Source organism: Mobula birostris, chromosome 32 (genome assembly GCF_030028105.1).
Source record: "Mobula birostris isolate sMobBir1 chromosome 32, sMobBir1.hap1, whole genome shotgun sequence".
In the NCBI taxonomy this organism is placed as follows: domain Eukaryota; kingdom Metazoa; phylum Chordata; class Chondrichthyes; order Myliobatiformes; family Myliobatidae; genus Mobula; species Mobula birostris.
Window position 1 is genome coordinate 26,648,222 of NC_092401.1, and position 21,997 is coordinate 26,670,218.

General features: G+C 48.8%; 1 protein-coding gene across 1 annotated transcript; it reads right to left on the bottom strand.

Moving 5' to 3' along the window:
- Positions 1 to 517: 517 nt before the first annotated feature.
- c32h19orf53 (chromosome 32 C19orf53 homolog) lies at positions 518 to 19,148 on the bottom strand. The gene is made up of 3 exons (XM_072248321.1): positions 18,977 to 19,148; positions 4,775 to 4,830; positions 518 to 759 (listed from the first exon to the last, which is right to left on the bottom strand). The coding sequence occupies exons 1-3, from the start codon at positions 19,059 to 19,061 to the stop codon at positions 637 to 639; spliced, it is 264 nt and encodes an 87-aa protein (XP_072104422.1). The 5' UTR covers positions 19,062 to 19,148; the 3' UTR covers positions 518 to 636.
- Between the last annotated feature and the right edge of the window lie 2,849 nt (positions 19,149 to 21,997).

The window sequence follows — 21,997 nt, forward strand, 5'->3', positions numbered from 1 at the left end:
AAATGCCAAGTTTGAGATTTAGTACGTCACCAAAGACCTGCAAATTTCTCTGTACCTAGGGTGCACAGCATTCTGACTGGTTGCATCACAGGTCGTAATGGAGGCTCCAATGCACAGGATTGCAAGAGGCTGCAGAAAGGTTGTAGATTCAGCCAGCTCCATCATGGACACAACTCTCCCCACCATTGAGGACATCTTCAAGAAGCGGAACCACAAAAAAGACAGCATCCATCACTATGGACCTTCACTGTCCAGGACATACCCTCTTCTTGTTTCCACTGTTGGACTAGTGGTACAGGAGCCTAAAGACCCACACTCAATGATTCAGGAAAAGCTTTTTTCCCTCCGCCATCAGAATAATGAATGGTTCATGAATATTCCCTCATTATTCCTTGTTTTTCCACTTTTTTAATTTACAGTAGATTTACATCTTTGCACTGTACTGCTGCTGCAAAACAAATTTCGTGTCATATGAATGATAATAAATCTGATTCTGAAATGACAACATTGAACAATATTAAACCAACTATTTTTAATATTCAAATTGTCAGGGCTATTAAAAAGGTCTCATTTAGCAACTGCTGCCAGGATCCCTTCTGTTTTTCCGAATTCTCCAAGCTTTTCCCAGTTGCATTCCTATTTGTCTACCGTACGTTTTTTCTGCGGTGCTTTCACAATGTTGAGTTTCTTAGGCATGTTGGAGCTGGCTTTCATGGTGACATCATGTTCGATTTTGTTCCTTATAGCTACTTCCAGGTTCTGCAGAACAAGGTTAAAAGCCAGGAGTCAACCAGCTGTCAGAGTTCACCCACGAACAGCATCTTCCCCTGTCATCACATTGCTGAACAGTCCATGAACTGTAAACTTTATTCTGCACCATTAAGCACTCTCACCACCCAGACATGTCCTCTTCTCTTTACTGTACTACCAATGGGGAGAATGTACAGGAGCTGAAGACCCATACTCAAAGATTCAGAAACAGCATATTCTCCTCCTCCATCAGATTTCTGTACAGTCCATGAACACTACCTTTTCTTTATTTAATTTGCAATTTATAGTCACTTTTATGCCTTTGCACTGTACTGCCTCCACAAAATGAATTTCATGTCATAAGTCAGTGATAATAAACCTGATTCATAACTTAGTTTAAGGAAATTTATGTGGAAGGCGGCAAACTATGATGGATTCAGGTCGAGGGGATCAGGGATCACAGTGAGTACTTATGGGAGTGGGTAAGAATGCAAGAGAGGAGGGCAATTTCTAAGCACAAGAAGGATAATTTCTTATGAAGGTATAGATGGTATGAATGCATGCAGGCTTTTTCCATTGAAGCTGGGTGAGACAAGAACTAGAGGTCAAGGGTTTAGGGGGAGGGTGTTGCAATTTGGAACAGGCTGCCAAAGGAAGTGGTAGAAGTGGATTTGATTTCAACATTTAAAACAAGTTTGGAGAAGGACATGGATTGCAAGGGTTTGGAGAGCAATGGTCCAGATGGGACTTGGCAGAGTATTGTTGTTTTGTTGTTCTTCTCTGTGCCTTTTGGCACATCAGGCAGCAACCCTGCTGTTTCTTTAGCATTTGTCTGTTTTTTACTAGGCAGAGTTGCTAGCTCGACACTCAATCCAACACAATGGAAAGTGTGCCAGCAGCGTGCCTCGGAGTCCAGCGTGGATGCTACCACACCATCAACTGGCTAGGCAGAGTAATAGATCAGCACAAATTAGATGGGCTGAAGTCCCTATTTCTCTGCTGTGGTGCTCTGTGACTACGGCAACAAGATGGGGAGAAGGGGTAGGAGGGTTTTGCTCAAAAATGCCCCCAGTCTCCTTACCTCAGGACCCCACACCCCAGTGATGGGGCTGATAAAAGCTTATCAGGGATCTAAATTAGGGGTAAAAATTGGATTCTAAGGTTACTGGTACAATCTTATAATTGACATCTGATCTATTCACGGATGCACAGGAGATGGTCTACATTTGGAAACTCCCCATCAGTACAGCTCCTGTTACATGAATTTACTAAGTCCCTGGCAAAGAATGTGAATTTGCATACTGGAGCAACTCTTTCCCACCTCCTCCTAGAGTCAACCACAGGCTGCACCTGGCAGGAGCCTAGAATTCATGCACATGGAGAAAAGTCAATGATGGATGAATAGTGGCTGGAAGTTGCTCCACGTCATGGGGCAAAATCCAGTACAGGTTCAGTACCCCTTATCCGAAATTCCAAGATCCGAAAACCTCCAAAATACAAAATTTTGAGTGCTAACATGATGTCACAATGGAAAATTACACAAGGTGCTGGGAAGGTTCCCATACAATGTGCAAGTCTGTACACACCACAGACAGTTCTGAAAAGTAATCTCACGTGTGCAATGAACAGAAGTTAATGAAAAATGGAATAAAGTGAAAAATGAAGATCTCAATTATGTATTGAAAGAGTACATTCGTCAGGGTAAGAGTGATTATGTTGTTTAATAGTATACTGATCATGAAACAAGCAGAAGATCTATCATGATGAACTGAAAATTGAAGGTGATTGTGAATATTCAGCATGTACTTTACTGAAACTTAAGGCACAGTAATAAATTTTTAAAGATTTGTGGTGATACGGCTTCTGCTGATCACAAAGCAGTAGAGAAATTCATTGGCAAGTTTGCCAAGATCATTGCTGATGAAAATCTAACACACTGAACAGCTACATCAATACATGTGTGATGAACAAATATTAGACAGACTGCTTACTGGTAGCACATAAGTTCAGCATCGGAAATGACTGCAATCCCAAGTTATATTATACATTTCAAAATCTGGAAAACCTCTGAAGCACTTCTGGCCCCAAGCATTTCTGGTAAGGGGTACTTAAACTGTCCAAGTTTCAAAACACTGCTCATACTCCACTTCCTGCCATTTGTTGCTCACTTGCAGCCCCTACTGGCAGAGCAGAGCACTGCAGCTGTACACATCCCGTCCTAAACTTGGATGAGTGTCATTGAACAGAGCATTATAGGAAAACTGTTAAAGCTTTAGACTGGGTGCAAAGGAGATTTACAAGGATGTTGCCTGAATTAGAGAGCATGTCTTATGAGGAGAGGATGAGCAAGCTAGTGGTTTTTTTCCCTTTGGAGTGAATGAGAATGAGTGGTGACTTGATAGGGATGTACAAGAGGCATACAGGTAGATAGAGTGGACAACCAGAGACCTTTTCCAGGGCAGAAATAGCTAAAATAAGGAGTTCAGAGTTGCGGTGAGTGAAGTTATCCACAAGGCAGAACAAGAAAAATCAGGAACAGAATGCAGAGTAAAGTACTTCAGTTACAGACTTGCAGGTTAGGCTTGGTGAGTTTGGGCATTTCATGTTGCTGCCAGAAACATGGCAACAGCTGCAGGCTGTGCTCAGCACACTCTTGGACTGTGTTGGTTGTTGACACAATCGACACATTCCGCTGTATGTTTTGATGTACATGTGACAAATAAAGCAAATCTTTAATACATACATACAAGGGAAGGCTACACAAACATGCAAAGGTCAAGAGAAAATGCTATGTTTGCATTAACAACACAATCTAAGGATGTACTGGGGGCAGCCTGCAAGTGTCGTCACATATTCCAACACCAATATAGCTTGCTTAGAATGCTTGGCAGAACAACACAGAACACAAACATATACTATCCTGATGCAGGGATTTGACTGGAAATATTGGTCATTCCTCCTGAGAATTCATCCAGCAGATTTTTGTTGCTCCGGATTCCAGCATCTGCAGTCTTGTCTCCAAAGATCGGTGAACTTGAGTAGAGCATGCACTGTCTGTACCAAAGGACCTGCTTCTTACCTCACTTACTCAACAAAATGTGTAAATGACTGACTCTATCCTCCTCCAGCGAGAAAGGAAGCCATCAGTATCCACCCATCAGTCTCACCCAAATGCTTATGATTCAGCCTTAACTTGCCCATTCAACAGGAACATGCACTGAGTCTTACAGCAACAGTGAGTTGGAGAGGTGTCCCACCTTTGAGCATCATATTCTATCTCTACAATATGGAATGGAATGATCTTAGAAACAAGATTCTACAGATGCAGAAAATGCACTGTAACACACAAAATGCTGGAGGAACTCAGCGGGTCAGGCAGCATCTTTGAAGGGAAATAAACAATCGACATTTCAGGCCAAGACTCTTCATCAGGACTGGAAAGGAAGGGAGAAAAGCCATTATAAGAAGATAAAGAGGAAGGAGTACAAGCTGGCAAGTGTAAGGTGAGACCAAGGAGGTGGAAGGTGGATGGATGGATGGGGGAAGGGGGTGAAGTGAGAAGCTGGGAGGTGACTGGTGAAAAAGTTAAAGGGCTGAAGGAGGATTCTGAGAGAGAGTGGATTATGGGACAAAGGGAAGGAGGGGCACCAGAGGGAGGTGATGGGCAAGTGAAGTGAAGAGGTAAGAGGGGAGCCAGAATGAGGAATGGAAAAAAAGAGTAGCGGGTCAGGCTCAAAGTTTACAAAAGACTGGTTAGGCCACAGAGCAGGTTATACAGCTCTGCTCAGAAGCATCATCAGAGAAAAGAAGAAAATAGAAGTTCACTATTAAATGCAAAACTTAGCCACATTAGGAAATGACAGGCTGGCTCTCTTGTTTCAAAGCACAAAGAGTTTGTGTTGATAATGCTGTTTATTCTGTGACAGATGTTACCCTGCTTGGCAATGTTTCCCACTGATCACTGGGATTTCTAGACAACACCCTTCTGTGATAAAAAAAAATTAATAATTCCCAAATTAAATACCTTCTTTAGTTTCTGTTGCTGAATCACTTGCTTCTTTTTGGGAGCAATTATTCGACCTAATGGGGTTAAAAACAACATTGTCACACAAGGGAAATATCAACTATATAGATGATTTGTGCAACCCATTTTATTGAACTGAAAAAAGTTTATTAAGCCACACTTGAGCACATCGCTTAACAGTACTAGCAAAAAGGGTTCAACTCCTGCTGCTGTCTGCAAAGGAGTGTGGATGTCCTCCCACATTCCAGAGCTATACAGGTTACAGTTAGTAAGTTACGGACATGCTACGTTGGCACCAGAAGCACAGTGGCACTTGCAGGTTGCCTTCAGCACATCCTTGGAATGTGTTGGCTGTCAACACAAACAATACATTACACAGTACGTTTCGATAAAGGAAGTCTCTTAACCTTATAGCTTTATAGGTTTATCACAAACTCTACTCGTGTATCAAACACAGCCATTCCCTCACCAGAATGCAAACCGTTGCCATGTAGGTATCAACCAAAGTTCAGTAGAAGCATGTTTGGCTGGAAGAGTCATAAGGTCATGGATCTGAGACCAGTTCAGTAAAATAAATTAATCAAAGCTGATATTTCAGTTGAAGGGGCACTCAATTGTTGGAAGTGCAGTCATTCAGATATTGTTAAACTATGGCCGTATCTTCCTCCTCTGGCTAACACTAAAATTCCCACATGGTTTACACTGGACTTTCATTCATCAATATTAAAACAGCGCTTACTGACATCATTGCTTTCCGCATGACCGGTCTATAAATTGGCTACACATTTATCTCATGTGAAAAGTGAGGGGATCATACACAGAACTTTATGAGGTGTGAAATGCCTGAGGACAGGACATGATAAATGGAAACACTGTTGTTTTCATTTTTAAAAATAAAAGTCCCATGCCATCCATAAACAATTTCATATATACATTCCTGATATGCACAAATGCAGAACATATCTACAGTATCTATGTTCCCATACCGATTTGGAACAGATGGAAGGCAGAGAGAGGCAGTGACTGTGGGGAAAAGAAACAGATTTAGTGGCTCAGATCGAAGATCTGTCCCATCGCAAGTTCAGATTGATCTGCATCAGAATGTGGCTAGTGCACATATAGCCGATTGATCACGCAGTCATTCGACTGGGCATCCTATGCATAGAAGGCCCTTTCGCTTTACATGGACTTTCGAGTGTGTATGTTTTGGTCTCGGTACTCCCACAAGTTTCCCAGTGTGTACCGTGGCTAACATGACTCAAGCGAGAAAAATGCATTCACTGTTGAAGACACTTGCAATATGGTGGAAGTTCCAGGTTATCAGGAAGCATGAAGCATGTGAAGTTACCGTAACTAGAGAAGAATCTTAAAGGTCTGAAGGTAGATACAGTAAGTCACCAGGACCAGATGATATACACCCAGAGTTCTGAAGGATGGAACTGAAGAGATTGTGGAGGCAGTAGTAATGATCTTTCAAAAATCACTAGATTTTGGAATGGTCCCGGAAGAGGGCAAATGTCACTCCGCTCTTCAAGAAAGGAGAGAGGCAGAAGAAAGGAAACTATAGGCCAGTTAGTCTGACAGTTGTTGGAAAAGTGTTGGAGTTGATTACTAAGGATGAAGTCTCAGGATACTTGAAGACACATGATAAAATAGGTTATAGTCAATATGGTTTCCTCAGGGAAAATCTTGCCTGACAAATCTGTTAGAAATCTTTGAAAAAATAACAAACAGGATAGACAAAGGAGATTGATTGATGTTGTGTGGTCGGATTTTCAAGTCTTTGACAAGGTGCCACACGAAGCTGCTTCACAAGCTATGAGCCCATGGTATTACAGGAAAGATTCTAGCATGGATAAAGCAGTAGCTGATTGACAGGAGGCAGAGCGGGAATAAAGGGAGCCTTTTCAGGCTGGCCGCTGGTGACCAGTGGTGTTCCACAGGGGTCTGTGTTGGGACAGATTCTTTTTTACATTATATGTCAATGATCTGGATGATAGAGTTGATGACTTTATTGAAACATTTGCAGAGGAGGAGAAGTAGTTCTGAGGAAGTAGAGAGGCTACAGAAGGACTTAGATTAGGAGAAAGGGCAAAGAAATGGGAGATGGAATATAGTGTTGTGAAGTGTATGGGAGTCCTTGTGCAGGATTCCCTGAAGACTAATTTACAGGTCGAGTCTGTGGTGAGGAAGGCAAATGCAATGTTAGCATTCATTTCAAGAGGACTAGAAAATAAACACAAGGATGTAATGTTGAAGCTTTATAAAGCATTGGTGAGGTCTCACTTGAAGTATTGTGAACAGGTTTGGGCCCCTTATCTTAGAAAAGATGTGCTGAAACAGAAGATGGTTCAAAAAAGATTCACAAAAATGGTTCCAGAATTGAACGGCTTGTCAAATGAAGAGCATTTGATGACTCGGGGTTTGTATTCACTATAATTGAGAAGAATGTGTGGTGACGTCATTGAAACCTATCAAAAGGTGAAAGGCCCTGATAGAGAATCAGAATCAGCTTTATTATCACTGACGTGTTGTGAAATTTGTTAACTTAACAGTAACAGTTCAATGCAATAATATAGAAGAAAAAATAAAAATAAGCAAGTAGATCATATACCATATATGTATATTGAATAGATAAAATAGTGCAAAAACAGAAATAGTATATATTTAAGAAGTGAGGTAGTGTTCATAATTTCAATGTTCATTTATTTAGGAATTGGATGGCAGTTGAGAAGAAGCTATTCCTGAATCGCTGAGTGTGAGCCTTCAGGTTTCTGTATCTCCGACCTGATGGTAACAATGAGAAAAGGGCATGCCCTCGGTGCTGAGAGTCCTTAATAATGCATGCTGCCTTTCTGAGACACCGCTCCCTAGCTGTCCTGGGTACTTTTTAGGCTAGTGCCAAGATGGAGCTGACTAAATTTACGACCCTCTGCAGCTTCTTTCGATCCTGTGCAGTAGCTTCCCCCCAACCCCATATCAGACAGTGATGCAGCCTGTCAGAATGCTCGCCACAGTACATCTATAGAAGTTTGAGTGTTTTTGTTGACATACTAAATCACTTCAAACTCCTAATGAAGTATAGTTGCTGTCTTGCCTTCTTTATAGCTGCATCGATATGTTGGGACCAGGTTAGGTCCTCAGAGATCTTGACACCCAGGAACTTGAAACCGTTCACTTTCTCTACTGCTGATCCCTCTATGAGGATTAGTATGTGTTCCTTCGTTTTACCCTTCCTGAAGTCCACAATCAGCTTGTTGGTCTTACTGACGTTGAGTGCAAGGTTGTTGCTACGACACCACTCCACTAGTTGGTACATCTCACTCCTGTACACCTTCTCATCTACATCTGAGACTCTACCAACAATCAGCAAATTTATAGATGGTATTTCAGCTATGCCTAGCCACACAGTCATGGGAATAGAGAGAGTAGAGCACACACACCCTGTGGTGCACCAGTGTTGACCATCAGCAAGGAAGATGTGGAGAGGATGTTTCCTCTGGTGGGCCAGTCTAACACCAGAGGATACAGCCTCACAATACAGGGGTAACATTTTAGAACGAAGATGAGGAGGGATTTCTTTCGGCAGAGTGGTGAATCAGTGGAATTCGTTGCCACAGGCTGCTAGGGTGGATGGGTGTGTGTGTGTGTGTGTGTGTGTGTGTGTGTGTGTGTGTGTGTGTGTGTGTGTGTGTGTGTGTGTGTGTGTGTGTATGTATGTATGTATGTATGTATTTAAGGTAGAGGTTAATAGATTCTTAATTAGTCAGGACATGAAGGGATATAGGGAGAAGGCAGATTAGGACCTAGAGGAAAATTGGAGCAGACTCGATGGGCCAAATGGTCTAATCCTGCTCCTATATCTTATGGTCTAAAACATTTAAACCTGTGGCTCTGTTGTTGTTTTTGCTCTGTACATAACAAAGTTGAAAGGTCATCAAACTGAAATGTTAGTGCTGTTTCTCATCCCACTGATGCAGTCTAACCTGAGTATTTCTAGCATCTTCTATTTGTTTGTTTAGAAAATTTGAAAAACTGCCCTCCCCACAACAGAGTTGAGTACAAATGAACAACAGTGGCACAAGAACAATCAACTGAGCAAAAACTATACCAGAAATTTTAAAGTCAAAGCAAATTTATTATCAAAGTGCTTATATTTATCATATGAAGAAGAAGAAAGCCCTTAACTCAGAGTAGAGTCATCGGTACGCCGTCATGATGGCGTTTTTTTTTTTTTAGCAGACTTTCTTATTTTTACGAGGCTGAGTTGCTAGTTCGACGCTCAACCCAGCACGGATGGAAAGCGTGCAAGGGAGCCGGCTGGATTTGAACTCGGGAGCCTTCGCTCCGAAGTCACTACGCCATCAGCCGGCTAATATTTATTATATACTACATTGAAATTCATTTTCTTGCAGCATTTACAGAAAAATAAACAGATTGAGAAGTTAGCCAGCAGTTTTTTCCTAGGGCAGAAATGGCTAATAGGAGAGGATATGATTTTAAGGCGACTGGAGGAAAGTATGGGGGCGGGGGGGGGGGAAGGCTATCAGAGTTAAGTGTATGGTCGGGTGATGGTAGAGGCAGATATATTAAGGACAGTTAAAACACTCAGACAGGCACATGGGTGATAAAAAAAATGGAGGGCAATGTAAGAGGGAAGGAATAGATTGACCTCAGAGTAAGTTATAAACTCAGCATAAAATTGTGGGCTGGAGAGCCTACACTGTGCTGTAGTGATCTACGCTCAATAGAATTTATGAAAAACTATACGCAACCGAAGTGCAAAAGAAGGCAAAGTCTACAAATAAAACAGAAATGTACTGAGAACAAGAGTTAGACAGCCCTTGAAAGTGATCCTGTAGGTTGTGGATCAGTTCAGTGCTGAGGCGAGTGAAGTTATTCACACTGGTTCTGGAGCCTGATGGCTGAAGAGCAATAACCATTTTTGAACTGACAGTAGTTTCAATAATGTTGCATCTTTAATGCTTCAAACAAACTTCCAAATTAATTTACAAATTAAAACCAATTGGCTAATTGTGGATTAGCCATAAGGGTGTGAGGCTACATGGAGTGTGTTAAAACCAACTTTGGGAGCGTAATTGAGGGGTTTTGGGGGAGGTTGATGGTGAAATTCCAGAGGGCCTTGGAGGCTAAACACATCTTACCAAGACTGGAATGATAACATTCAGATATGGACAATAGTCTTTTGTTAGAGAAATCAGCATCTTTGACAATGATAAAACCTGAGGTTAGAGAAATAAGGAAGTCCATGAGAATACTTGAAAGCAAGATGAAGATTTTAAAATTGATCGTTTGCTCAGCCAAATTCCAATGTGTGCCAACAAAGTTCATGAAAGGCTCATGGTGGGATACCTGGTGACATTTTGTACAGGTGTCCAACTGCAAAGATTTCCAATAGCTTTGAAAAATGCCCAAAGATCACTTTCTAATTGCCCATCAGGATTAACAGAGAATTCATTTATGAACTACTTCAAAATTCAAATTTTAAAGTAAATTTGTTATCAAAATAGTATCTGTATATGTTACTATATTCTACTTTGATTCATTTTCTTGCTGGCATTCACAGGAAAATAAAGAAATACAATCGAATTTATGAAGAAATGTATATGAAAAAGACAGAAAAAGCAAATGTGCAAATAAAAAATGAATACTGAGAATATGAGTTGTAAAGAGTCCTTGAAACTGAGCCCATAGGTCATAGAATCAGTCCAGTCAGTGAAGCTATCCACATAGAGCAAGAGCCTAACGATCATAGAGTAATAACTGTTCCTGAAATTGATGCTCTGGGACGGAAGGCTTCCCTCTGCTTCCTGGCAGTCGCATGAGAGCACGGCCTGGATGGTGGGGGTCCAAGATGATGGATGTTGCTTTCTTGTGGCAGCACTCCTTGTAAATGTGCTCAATGATGGGGAGGGCTATACCTGTGATGGACTGGACCATATCCAATATCCACAACGGTCTGAAGATTCAAACTCAATTACTATTCTGTCTAGTTCCATCGACCCACACCAGGACCACAGCCTTCAATACTTGACCCACGAATGTATTTATCCAAACTTCTTTGAAATGTGGAAATCAAATCAGCAACCACCACTTATGCTGGCAATTTTCACTCTCACCATCCTGAGTGAAAACTTCCCCTACATCCTCCTTAAGCACTTCACCTTTCACCCTGAACCCATGGCCTCTAGTTCTAGTCTCGATCTCAGTGAGAAAAGCCTATCTATATTCTTCATAATTTTGTATACCTCTATGAATTCTCCCCTCATTCTCCTATGTTCCAGGGAATAAAAGTCGTAGCCTATTCAACCTCTCAGGTACTCAAGTCCCAGCCCCATCCTGGAAAATTTTCTCTGTACTCTTTCAATGTTGTTGATATCTTTCCTGTAGGAACACAAGTGACCAGAACTGTACACAATACTCCAAATTAGGCCTCACCAACATCTTATATAATTTCAACATAACATCACAACTCCTGTACTCAATTCTTTAAAGTATAAAGACCAATATGCGAAAAGCACCCTGTACAACCCTATCTATTTGTGATGCCATTTTCAACGTGGATCTTTATGGATCCGTGTTCCCAAATGCCTCCGTTCTTCCGCACTTCTCAGTGTTCTACAGCTCATTGTGCAACTTCTATCCTGTTTGGTCCTCCCAAGGTGCAACATCTCACACTTGTCTGCATTAAATTCCACCTGCCGTTTTCCAATTCATTTTTCAAACTGGTCCAGATACTGCTGCAAGCTTTCCTAGCCTTTCTCACTGTTCACAATCTTGCCATCATATACAAATCTGCTGGTACGGTTAACCACATCACCATCCAGATCATTGATATAGATGACAAACAGCCCCAGCACCAATTCCACTAGTCACAGGTCTCCAGTCAGGGAGGCATCCATTTACTACCACTCTGTGGCTTCTCCCACAAAGCCAATGTCTAATCTAATCGACTACCTCATCCCAAATGGCAAGTGAGTGAAACTCTTCGACAAGGACCCCCATCCAGGGCCTTGTCAAAGTCCATTTTGACAATATCCACTAAAGCTATGTTGATAGTCCCTGTCTACCCAAATTCTTATATGTGGATTCCGGTTAGTTGGGCCATCAATTAATCATGACAGCCACTTATTTGGGACAACTCTTAAAAAATAAAAAACTAATTCCAAGAAAACAGTCGGGATTCTTTCCTTTTGTTCATTTGGGACACTGCCACTTAATCGGGACAGGAGACTGCTGGCAAAGCTTCAAATTAGTATCAGTCGGTTAACACTACACCATGCTCAGAGCAAACAGATTTTAAATAGCATGTTCAAGAAGTAGTGATTTTTGTCACTGATAGTTTGCGAGAATTAAGCAGCAAGACAAATTTGATCTGTTTTGCTCACCAGTGTTACAAGCATTCAGGCTCGGAGATGCTAGAAATGGCCGGGAATGAAAATGAAACGATTTCACTACTTCAACAAGTTAGGAATTACAAAGAATATGAAGGTATTGACAATCATCTTGTATGTTAAAATACAAATGGGGATTTGGAGAATGCAATAGTCACAAGCTTTGTATGAAGGCAGTGCATTATTGCAGTAGTTGCCTGCATTGATTTTATTAATTTACAATTTAAAGAACACAAATAAATTACTCTGCTGATAATTATTAGGAACTAATATAGTTTTATAGTACTGCAGAGGTATCAGTAGTGTTATAATTTGTTCTGAATTTCATTTAAATACATAAATGATTACTCAATTATAAAGTAGTTTCTCTTTTTTAATAGCTTTTTAATTATTTTCATTAAACTTTGGTGACCTGGGGCAGCTGCTTAATTAAGCCAAAATGTACTGGTCTGATGTGCTTCCAATGTGTCCCAATTAAGCAGAATCCACTCTATATCCAGTCCCTTAGAATACCTTCCAATAACTCCCGCTCTACTGATGTCAGGCTCACCAGCCTATAACTTCCCAGCTTATTCTTGAGCCTTTCTTGAACAGAACGTTAGGTATCATTCGATATTCCAGTATTATTTAAGGAAAATACTTGCAAAGATTCACCATCTCTGCGTGACCATCTCTTCTCATCTGTCCTGAACCGTTACCTCCTCAGTTTCAACTTTTCGGGGTTCCCCCCACGCGACTCTCACACCCCTCCCACATCCTTCACCATAGTCCCCCACTCTCACTGATCTCCTCTCTCACCCCCGTCACCTCCCTCTCCTGGTTACCCACCCCGTCAGCTCCCTGCCCTTTTCCCACCCCGTCACCTCCCTCTCCCCCGTTACCCACCCCGTCACCTCCCTCTACCCGGTTACCCACCCCCCCGTCACCTCCGTCTCCCCCGTTACCCACCCCGCCGTCACCTCTGTCTCCCCCATTACCCACTCCCGTCACCTCCCTCTCCCCGGTTACCCACCCCCGTCACCTCCCTCTCCCCGGTTACCCACCCCCGTCACCTCCCTCTACCCCGTTACCCACCCCGTCACCTCCCTCTCCCAGGTTACGCACTCCCATCAGCTCCCTCTCCCCCGCTACCCACCCCGTCACCTCCCTCTCCCCCGTCACGTCCCTCTACCCCGTTACCCACCCCCTTCACCTCCCTCTACCCCGTTACCCACCCCATTACCCACCCCCGTCACCTCCCACTCCCCGGTTACCCACCCTGTCACCTCCCTCTCCCCCATTACCCACCCCCGTCACCTCCCTCTCCCCCTTTACCCACCCCCATCACCTCCCTCTCCCCCATCACATCCCTCTACCCCTTTACCCACCCCCGTCACCTCCCTCTCCCCCGCTACCCACCCCGTCACCTCCCTCTCCCCCGTCACGTCCCTCTACCCCGCTACCCACCCTGTCACCTCCCTCTACCACGCTACCCACCCCCGTCACCTCCCTCTACCCCGCTACCCACCCCCGTCACCTCCCTCTCCCCGTTACCCACCCCGCCGTCACCTCCCTCTCCCCGTTACCCACCCCGTCACCTCCCTCTCCCCGGTTACCCACCCCGTCACCTCTCTCTCCCCCGTCACCTCCCTCTCCCCCGTTACCCACCCCCGTCACCTCCCTCTCCCCGGTTACCCACCCCCGTCACCTCCCTCTCCCCGTTACCCACCCCCGTCACCTCCCTCTCCCCGTTACCCACCCCCGTCACCTCTCTCTCCCCCGTCACCTCCCTCTCCCCCGTTACCCACCCCCGTCACCTCCCTCTCCCCCGTTACCCACCCCGTCACCTCCCTCTCCCCGGTTACCTACCCCCGTCACCTCCCTCTCCCCGGTTACCCACCCCCGTCACCTCCCTCTCCCCCGGTTACCCACCCCCGTCACCTCCCTCTCCCCGTTACCCACCCCCGTCACCTCCCTCTCCCCGTTACCCACCCCGTCACCTCCCTCTCCCCGGTTACCCACCCCGTCACCTCTCTCTCCCCCGTCACCTCCTTCTCCCCCGTTACCCACCCCCGTCACCTCCCTCTCCCCGGTTACCCACCCCCGTCACCTCCCTCTCCCCGTTACCCACCCCCGTCACCTCCCTCTCCCCGTTACCCACCCCTGTCACCTCCCTCTCCCCCGTTACCCACCCCCGTCACCTCTCTCTCCCCCGTCACCTCCCTCTCCCCGTTACCCACCCCCGTCACCTCCCTCTACCCCGCTACCCACCCCCGTCACCACCCTCTCCCCGTTACCCACCCCGCCGTCACCTCCCTCTCCCCCGTTACCCACCCCGTCACCTCCCTCTCCCCGGTTACCCACCCCCGTCACCTCCCTCTCCCCCGTTACCCACCCCCGTCACCTCCCTCTCCCCCGTTACCCACTCCCGTCACCTCCCTCTCCCCCGCTACCCACCCCCGTCACCTCCCTCTCCCCGGTTACCCACCCCGTCACCTCCCTCTCCCCGTTACCCACCCCGTCACCTCCCTCTCCCCCGTTACCCACCCCGTCGTCACCTCCCTCTCCCCCGTTACCCACCCCGTCGTCACCTCCCTCTCCCCCGTTACCCACCCCCGTCACCTCCCTCTCCCCGTTACCCACCCCCGTCACCTCCCTCTCCCCCGTCACCTCCCTCTCCCCGTTACCCACCCCCGTCACCTCCCTCTCCCCGGTTACCCACCCCCGTCACCTCCCTCTCCCCGGTTACCCACCCCCGTCACCTCCCTCTCCCCCGCTACCCACCCCCGTCACCTCCCTCTACCCCGGTTACCCACCCCCGTCACCTCCCTCTCCCCGGTTACCCACCCCCGTCACCTCCCTCTCCCCGTTACCCACCCCCGTCACCTCCCTCTCCCCGTTACCCACCCCCGTCACCTCTCTCTCCCCCGTCACCTCTCTCTCCCCCGTTACCCACCCCCGTCACCTCCCTCTCCCCCGTTACCCACCCCGTCGTCACCTCCCTCTCCCCGTTACCCACACCGTCACCTCCCTCTCCCCGTTACCCACCCCCGTCACCTCCCTCTCCCCCGTTACCCACCCCTTCACCTCCCTCTCCCCCCGGTTACCCACCCCGTCGTCACCTCCCTCTCCCCGTTACCCACCCCGTCACCTCCCTCTCCCCGTTACCCACCCCCGTCACCTCCCTCTCCCCGTTACCCACCCCCGTCACCTCCCTCCCCCCGTTACCCACCCCCGTCACCTCCCTCTCCCCGTTACCCACCCCCGTCACCTCCCTCTCCCCGGTTACCCACCCCAGTCACCTCCCTCTCCCCCGGTTACCCACCCCCGTCACCTCCCTCTCCCCCGTTACCCACCCCCGTCACCTCCCTCTCCCCGTTACCCACCCCCGTCACCTCCCTCTACCCCGTTACCCACCCTCGTCACCTCCCTCTGCCCCGTTACCCACCCCGTCACCTCCCTCTCCCCGTTTCCCACCCCGTCACCTCTCTCTCCCCCGTTACCCACCCCCGTCACCTCCCTCTCCCCGTTACCCACCCCCGTCACCTCTCTCTCCCCCGTCACCTCCCTCTCCCCGTTCCCCACCCCCGTCACCTCCCTCTCCCCGTTACCCACCCCCGTCACCTCCCTCTACCCCCGGTTACCCACCCCGTCGTCACCTCCCTCTCCCCGTTACCCACCCCGTCGTCACCTCCCTCTCCCCGTTACCCACCCCGTCACCTCCCTCTCCCCGTTACCCACCCCCGTCACCTCCCTCTCCCCGTTACCCACCCCCGTCACCTCCCTCTACCCCCGGTTACCCACCCCGTCGTCACCTCCCTCTCCCCGTTACCCACCCCGGCACCTCCCTCTCCCCGTTACCCACCCCCGTCACCTCCCTCTCCCCGTTACCCACCCCCGTCACCTCCCTCTCCCCCGTTACCCACCCCGTCACCTCCCTCTCCCCCGGTTACCCACCCCCGTCACCTCCCTCTACCCCGTTACCCACCCCCGTCACCTCCCTCTCCCCGTTACCCACCCCCGTCACCTCCCTCTCCCCGGTTACCCACCCCGTCACCTCCCTCTCCCCGGTTACCCACCCCGTCGTCACCTCCCTCTCCCCGTTACCCACCCCCGTCACCTCTCTCTCCCCCGTCACCTCCCTCTCCCCGTTACCCACCCCCGTCACCTCCCTCTCCCCGTTACCCACCCCCGTCACCTCCCTCTCCCCGTTACCCACCCCGTCACCTCCCTCTCCCCCGGTTACCCACCCCCGTCACCTCCCTCTCCCCGGTTACCCACCCCCGTCACCTCCCTCTCCCCGTTACCCACCCCGTCACCTCCCTCTCCCCGTTACCCACCCCCGTCACCTCCCTCTCCCCGTTACCCACCCCGTCACCTCCCTCTCCCCGTTACCCACCCCGTCACCTCCCTCTCCCCGTTACCCACCCCCGTCACCTCCCTCTCCCCCGTTACCCACCCCGTCGTCACCTCCCTCTCCCCCGTTACCCACCCCGTCGTCACCTCCCTCTCCCCCGTTACCCACCCCGTCGTCACCTCCCTCTCCCCCGTTACCCACCCCCGTCACCTCCCTCTCCCCCGTTACCCACCCCGTCACCTCCCTCTCCCCCGTTACCCACCCCCGTCACCTCCCTCTCCCCGTTACCCACCCCGTCACCTCCCTCTCCCCCGTTACCCACCCCCGTCACCTCTCTCTCCCCCGTCACCTCCCTCTCCCCGTTACCCACCCCCGTCACCTCCCTCTCCCCGTTACCCACCCCCGTCACCTCCCTCTCCCCGTTACCCACCCCCGTCACCTCTCTCTCCCCCGTCACCTCCCTCTCCCCGGTTACCCACCCCCGTCACCTCCCTCTCCCCCGTTACCCACCCCGTCGTCACCTCCCTCTCCCCCGTTACCCACCCCGTCGTCACCTCCCTCTCCCCCGTTACCCACCCCGTCGTCACCTCCCTCTCCCCCGTTACCCACCCCGTCGTCACCTCCCTCTCCCCCGTTACCCACCCCGTCGTCACCTCCCTCTCCCCCGTTACCCACCCCGTCACCTCCCTCTCCCCCGTTACCCACCCCCGTCACCTCCCTCTCCCCGTTACCCACCCCGTCACCTCCCTCTCCCCCGTTACCCACCCCCGTCACCTCCCTCTCCCCGGTTACCCACCCCCGTCACCTCCCTCTCCCCGTTACCCACCCCCGTCACCTCCCTCTCCCCGGTTACCCACCCCCGTCACCTCCCTCTCCCCGGTTACCCACCCCCGTCACCTCCCTCTCCCCGTTACCCACCCCCGTCACCTCCCTCTGCCCCGTTACCCACCCCGTCACCTCCCTCTCCCCGTTACCCACCCCGTCACCTCCCTCTCCCCGTTACCCACCCCCGTCACCTCCCTCTACCCGTTACCCACCCCCGTCACCTCCCTCTCCCTGGTTACCCACCCCCGTCATCTCCCTCTCCCCCGTTACCCACCCCCGTCACCTCCCTCTCCCCGTTACCCACCCCGTCACCTCCCTCTCCCCGTTACCCACCCCCGTCACCTCCCTCTCCCCGTTACCCACCCCGTCGTCACCTCCCTCTCCCCGTTACCCACCCCGTCACCTCCCTCTCCCCGTTACCCACCCCCGTCACCTCCCTCTCCCCGTTACCCACCCCCGTCACCTCCCTCTCCCCGTTACCCACCCCCGTCACCTCCCTCTCCCCGTTACCCACCCCGTCACCTCCCTCTCCCCCGGTTACCCACCCCCGTCACCTCCCTCTCCCCGGTTACCCACCCCCGTCACCTCCCTCTCCCCGTTACCCACCCCCGTCACCTCCCTCTCCCCCGTTACCCACCCCCGTCACCTCCCTCTCCCCCGTTACCCACCCCCGTCACCTCCCTCTCCCCCGTTACCCACCCCCGTCACCTCCCTCTCCCCCGTTACCCACCCCGTCACCTCCCTCTCCCCGTTACCCACCCCCGTCACCTCTCTCTCCCCCGTCACCTCCCTCTCCCCCGTTACCCACCCCCGTCACCTCTCTCTCCCCCGTCACCTCCCTCTCCCCCGTTACCCACCCCCGTCACCTCCCTCTCCCCGTTACCCACCCCGTCACCTCCCTCTCCCCGTTACCCACCCCCGTTACCCACCCCCGTCACCTCCTTCTCCCCCGTTACCCACCCCCGTCACCTCCTTCTCCCCCGTTACCCACCCCCGTCACCTCTCTCTCCCCCGTCATCTCCCTCTCCCCGTTACCCACCCCGTCACCTCCCTCTCCCCCGTTACCCACCCCGTCACCTCCCTCTCCCCGTTACCCACCCCGTCACCTCCCTCTCCCCGTTACCCACCCCCGTCACCTCCCTCTCCCCCGTTACCCACCCCAGTCACCTCCCTCTCCCCCGGTTACCCACCCCCGTCACCTCCCTCTCCCCCGTTACCCACCCCCGTCACCTCCCTCTCCCCGTTACCCACCCCGTCACCTCCCTCTCCCCCGCTACCCACCCCCGTCACCTCCCTCTCCCCGTTACCCACCCCGTCGTCACCTCCCTCTCCCCGGTTACCCACCCCCGTCACCTCCCTCTCCCCGTTACCCACCCCGTCACCTCCCTCTCCCCCGTTACCCACCCCCGTCACCTCCCTCTCCCCCGTTACCCACCCCGTCACCTCCCTCTCCCCGTTACCCACCCCGTCACCTCCCTCTCCCCGTTACCCACCCCCGTCACCTCCCTCTCCCCCGCTACCCACCCCCGTCACCTCCCTCTCCCCGTTACCCACCCCGTCGTCACCTCCCTCTCCCCGGTTACCCACCCCCGTCATCTCCCTCTCCCCGGTCCCTATTCCCCTCACCTCCCTTCCTCGGGCCCCGGGCTCCGCTCCGAGTCTTTCCCGTGGCCGGTTTCCGCGCCGCCAGTTTGAAGCGACCCTGCGCCATGGCAAAGCACCTTGGGAGCGGGGCACGGCGGGATACTGGAAGACCGCGGGGCGGGGCGGGGCGAGGCGGATTCAGGTGTAAATGGTACTGATCGTGAAATGGAAACGTGTGGATGCGGAATGCGGCGGAAAGTTCGTTGGGATGAGTGACCAAATAAAGCTATTGTGAGGTTCGGCAATGTCGACTGTGAACGGGAGGATTATGGGAGAAAGAAGGTCGCCGAGCAATGCCTTTTGGGATTATGTAGGTCACGGAATGAATTCCGGGACAGGCGAAGAGCTGGATGAGATGAGGGCGCCCTCCAGAGGCCACTGAAATCCTACACACCAACGACTGGTCACGCGAAGTTTACAGATCTATAAAGTTATCGTTTGTTGTAATGTTATAGACTGACTGTATTGTTAAAGAGTTCTTGTATTGTTATAGAGCGCTGCATTGGTATAATGTTGTTTTATTGTGAAGTTGTATAACATTTACATCTCATACAAATAGAGTGCAATAGTTGATCTAAAATCAGTATATTATGCCTGAACAATGGAGACTTCAATGGGATGAGGGAGGATTTGGCTAGCGTAGACAACACAGGCTTTCTATACTCTCTCTCCTTATCCATGTTATCATCATCAGGTGCCGTGCCCAGTTTGAGCTTTGACTGCCATGGCCCACACACTCCTGTTTTGGGTCAAGTGGATCAATTCATTGGTATTCATTTCCAATTCTCTGGCTGCTGTCTCCATCATCATTTGTCTTTGTCATCCTCTTGCTTTCTTCCCTTCAATCTTTCCCGTAATTACCGTGCATTCTAACTCCTCTTTCCTAATCACATGTCCAATGACGTTACGTTGCCTTTTCATGATCTCATACATTATTTCTCTTTTTGTGTTTGCTCTGTTCATGACATCCTCATTAGATATTCCTTTCATCCATGATATTCTTTGCATCCTCCTCAAAAACCACATCTCTGCTGCTACAATTCGTTTCCTCATGTTAGTAGATATTGTCCAACATTCTGTGCCATATAACATAACTGGATAAACATAACATTTCAGTACTCTGAGGCGGGTTGTCATGCCTTTTTAGTATTGGTCAGTATACTCTTCATTCTCATAAAGGTGTCTTCTCCCTATTCTTCTTTTGATGTCCAAGTCGCACCTGCCATCTGATGTCACCCAGCTTCCTAAGTAGCAAAAGTTCTTTACTTGTTTTATGTCTTCCCCATTTATTCTCAGCCTGCAGATAGGATTCTGCTTTTTGGATATCACCATACATTTTGTCTTTTTGCAATTGATAGATAAACTCATTTTTGCACTTCCTTCAACAATTATATCAATTAAGTTTTGTGGTTCTTCCTCCGTACTTGCAATTAACATAGTGTCTTCCACATATCTGAAATTATTGATGTTTTCACCAACTTTGACTCCCAAGATGTCTCGTATTTTTTGTAATATTGCTTCACTTGTTACATACCTTGTGAGTATCTTGTGACTGTCTTATGACCATGATGTAATTGAGTATCTTGTGAGCATGAAGTAATGGTCTTGTGATGGCGGGGTGATGTAATTCTCCCGCCAGTGTGAAGCATGTGATGACATGTTCCCAACAGGTACAAAGGGAAACCCTGTTGTGACGCAGCTAGTTTCAGTTTAGTTTTAGTTTAGTTCATCAGTTACTCCGTTATGCTGCGTATTCGTCTCATGGCGCAGTTTAGTTTTAAAATGGAGTTTTACTTTCTATTTTAAGGTGCAAAGATTGGTGCTGGCAGTTTTGCCAATCGCTGCCAGTTTTGGGCATTGCACCTAGGATTTTTCCTTTACAGTAGTATTGGAGAGTGAAGACCTTACTAAAATACGAGAACCTGAAGGATCGAATAAAGTTGGAGTCGTTCGGCGGTTTAATAAAGGATTGACCTTATTGAATATTCATTCTGAAATGGTGACCTGTATCTGAGATAACTCTTGCAAGAGCAGGGAAGTTAGTGCAGTGTTCACTCGTCAGAAAAAGGTCAGTTCCTTTAATCCTTCGTCGTGAATCCTTTCGAGAATCAGCAGTAACGTCACGTCTTCAAATAAATCTGTTTCCAGAGAAGTCTCTCCTTATTGACTCTGTAAATCACTTGGACTTTCAAATTTACCACTTTAAGACTGTGTTCGAATTTACCACTTTAAAAATTGTTTTCGAATTTACCCTTTTAAGAACTGTTCCAGAGTTGCCGTGTAGCAGTTAACTTCCAGTTAAGTTAGTCGTTTGAATGCTTTTCGCTATTGTTGAGCAGAGTTTAATAAGTGTTAATGTTTGTTTATAAAACTCGACTCAATTCTATATTAATTGTTGCTGATGCCATAACACACTGTACACATTAAATAAATCAGGGGAGAAAACACACTCTAACGACACTCTTGATTTTCGTAAACTGACTCACTTCTCCGTCTATTCTTACAGCGGCAATTTGTTCTATCACTAATTCATCAGGACTTGCTGCCTTTCCTTTTTTCATCTAATTTATTGCATTACGAACTTCAAATTTTAAAATACTTGGACCTTCAATGTTTTTCTTAATTTCTGGTTTTTCACCTCGATCGTCTTCAAACAATTCCTGAATATACTCAGTCCATCTGTTCATAATCTCATCTTTTTTCATGATAATGGTACCGTCCTTTGCTTTCAAACATCCACCTGAAGAACAGAGGAGCTTTTTACCAGTGATATTCTTGATTTGTTGATGTAACCTTTTTGGATCAGTAATAGAGATTCTTTCTATTTGCTCACATTCCTGGTTTAACCATTCTGCTTTGGCTTTTTGTCATAAGCTTTTAACTTTTTTATCTAAGGACTTGTATTCTATAGGATTTGCTTTCTTCCGTCTCCTTTCTTCCATTAGATTTTTGATTTGATCTGCCATCCATTTATTCTTTGTGCTTTTTTCTTTTTTTTAGGAA

Excerpts from the sequence above, each read along its gene's own strand:
- c32h19orf53 (XM_072248321.1), bottom strand. The coding sequence starts at position 19,061 with ATGGCGCAGGGTCGCTTCAAACTGGCGGCGCGGAAACCGGCCACGGGA. Across the intron at positions 4,831-18,976 it reads CCGGGGCCCGAGGAAGGGAG|GTCGAATAATTGCTCCCAAA; the intron begins GTGAGGGGAATA and ends TAACCCCATTAG. Across the intron at positions 760-4,774 it reads AGCAACAGAAACTAAAGAAG|AACCTGGAAGTAGCTATAAG; the intron begins GTATTTAATTTG and ends CTTGTTCTGCAG.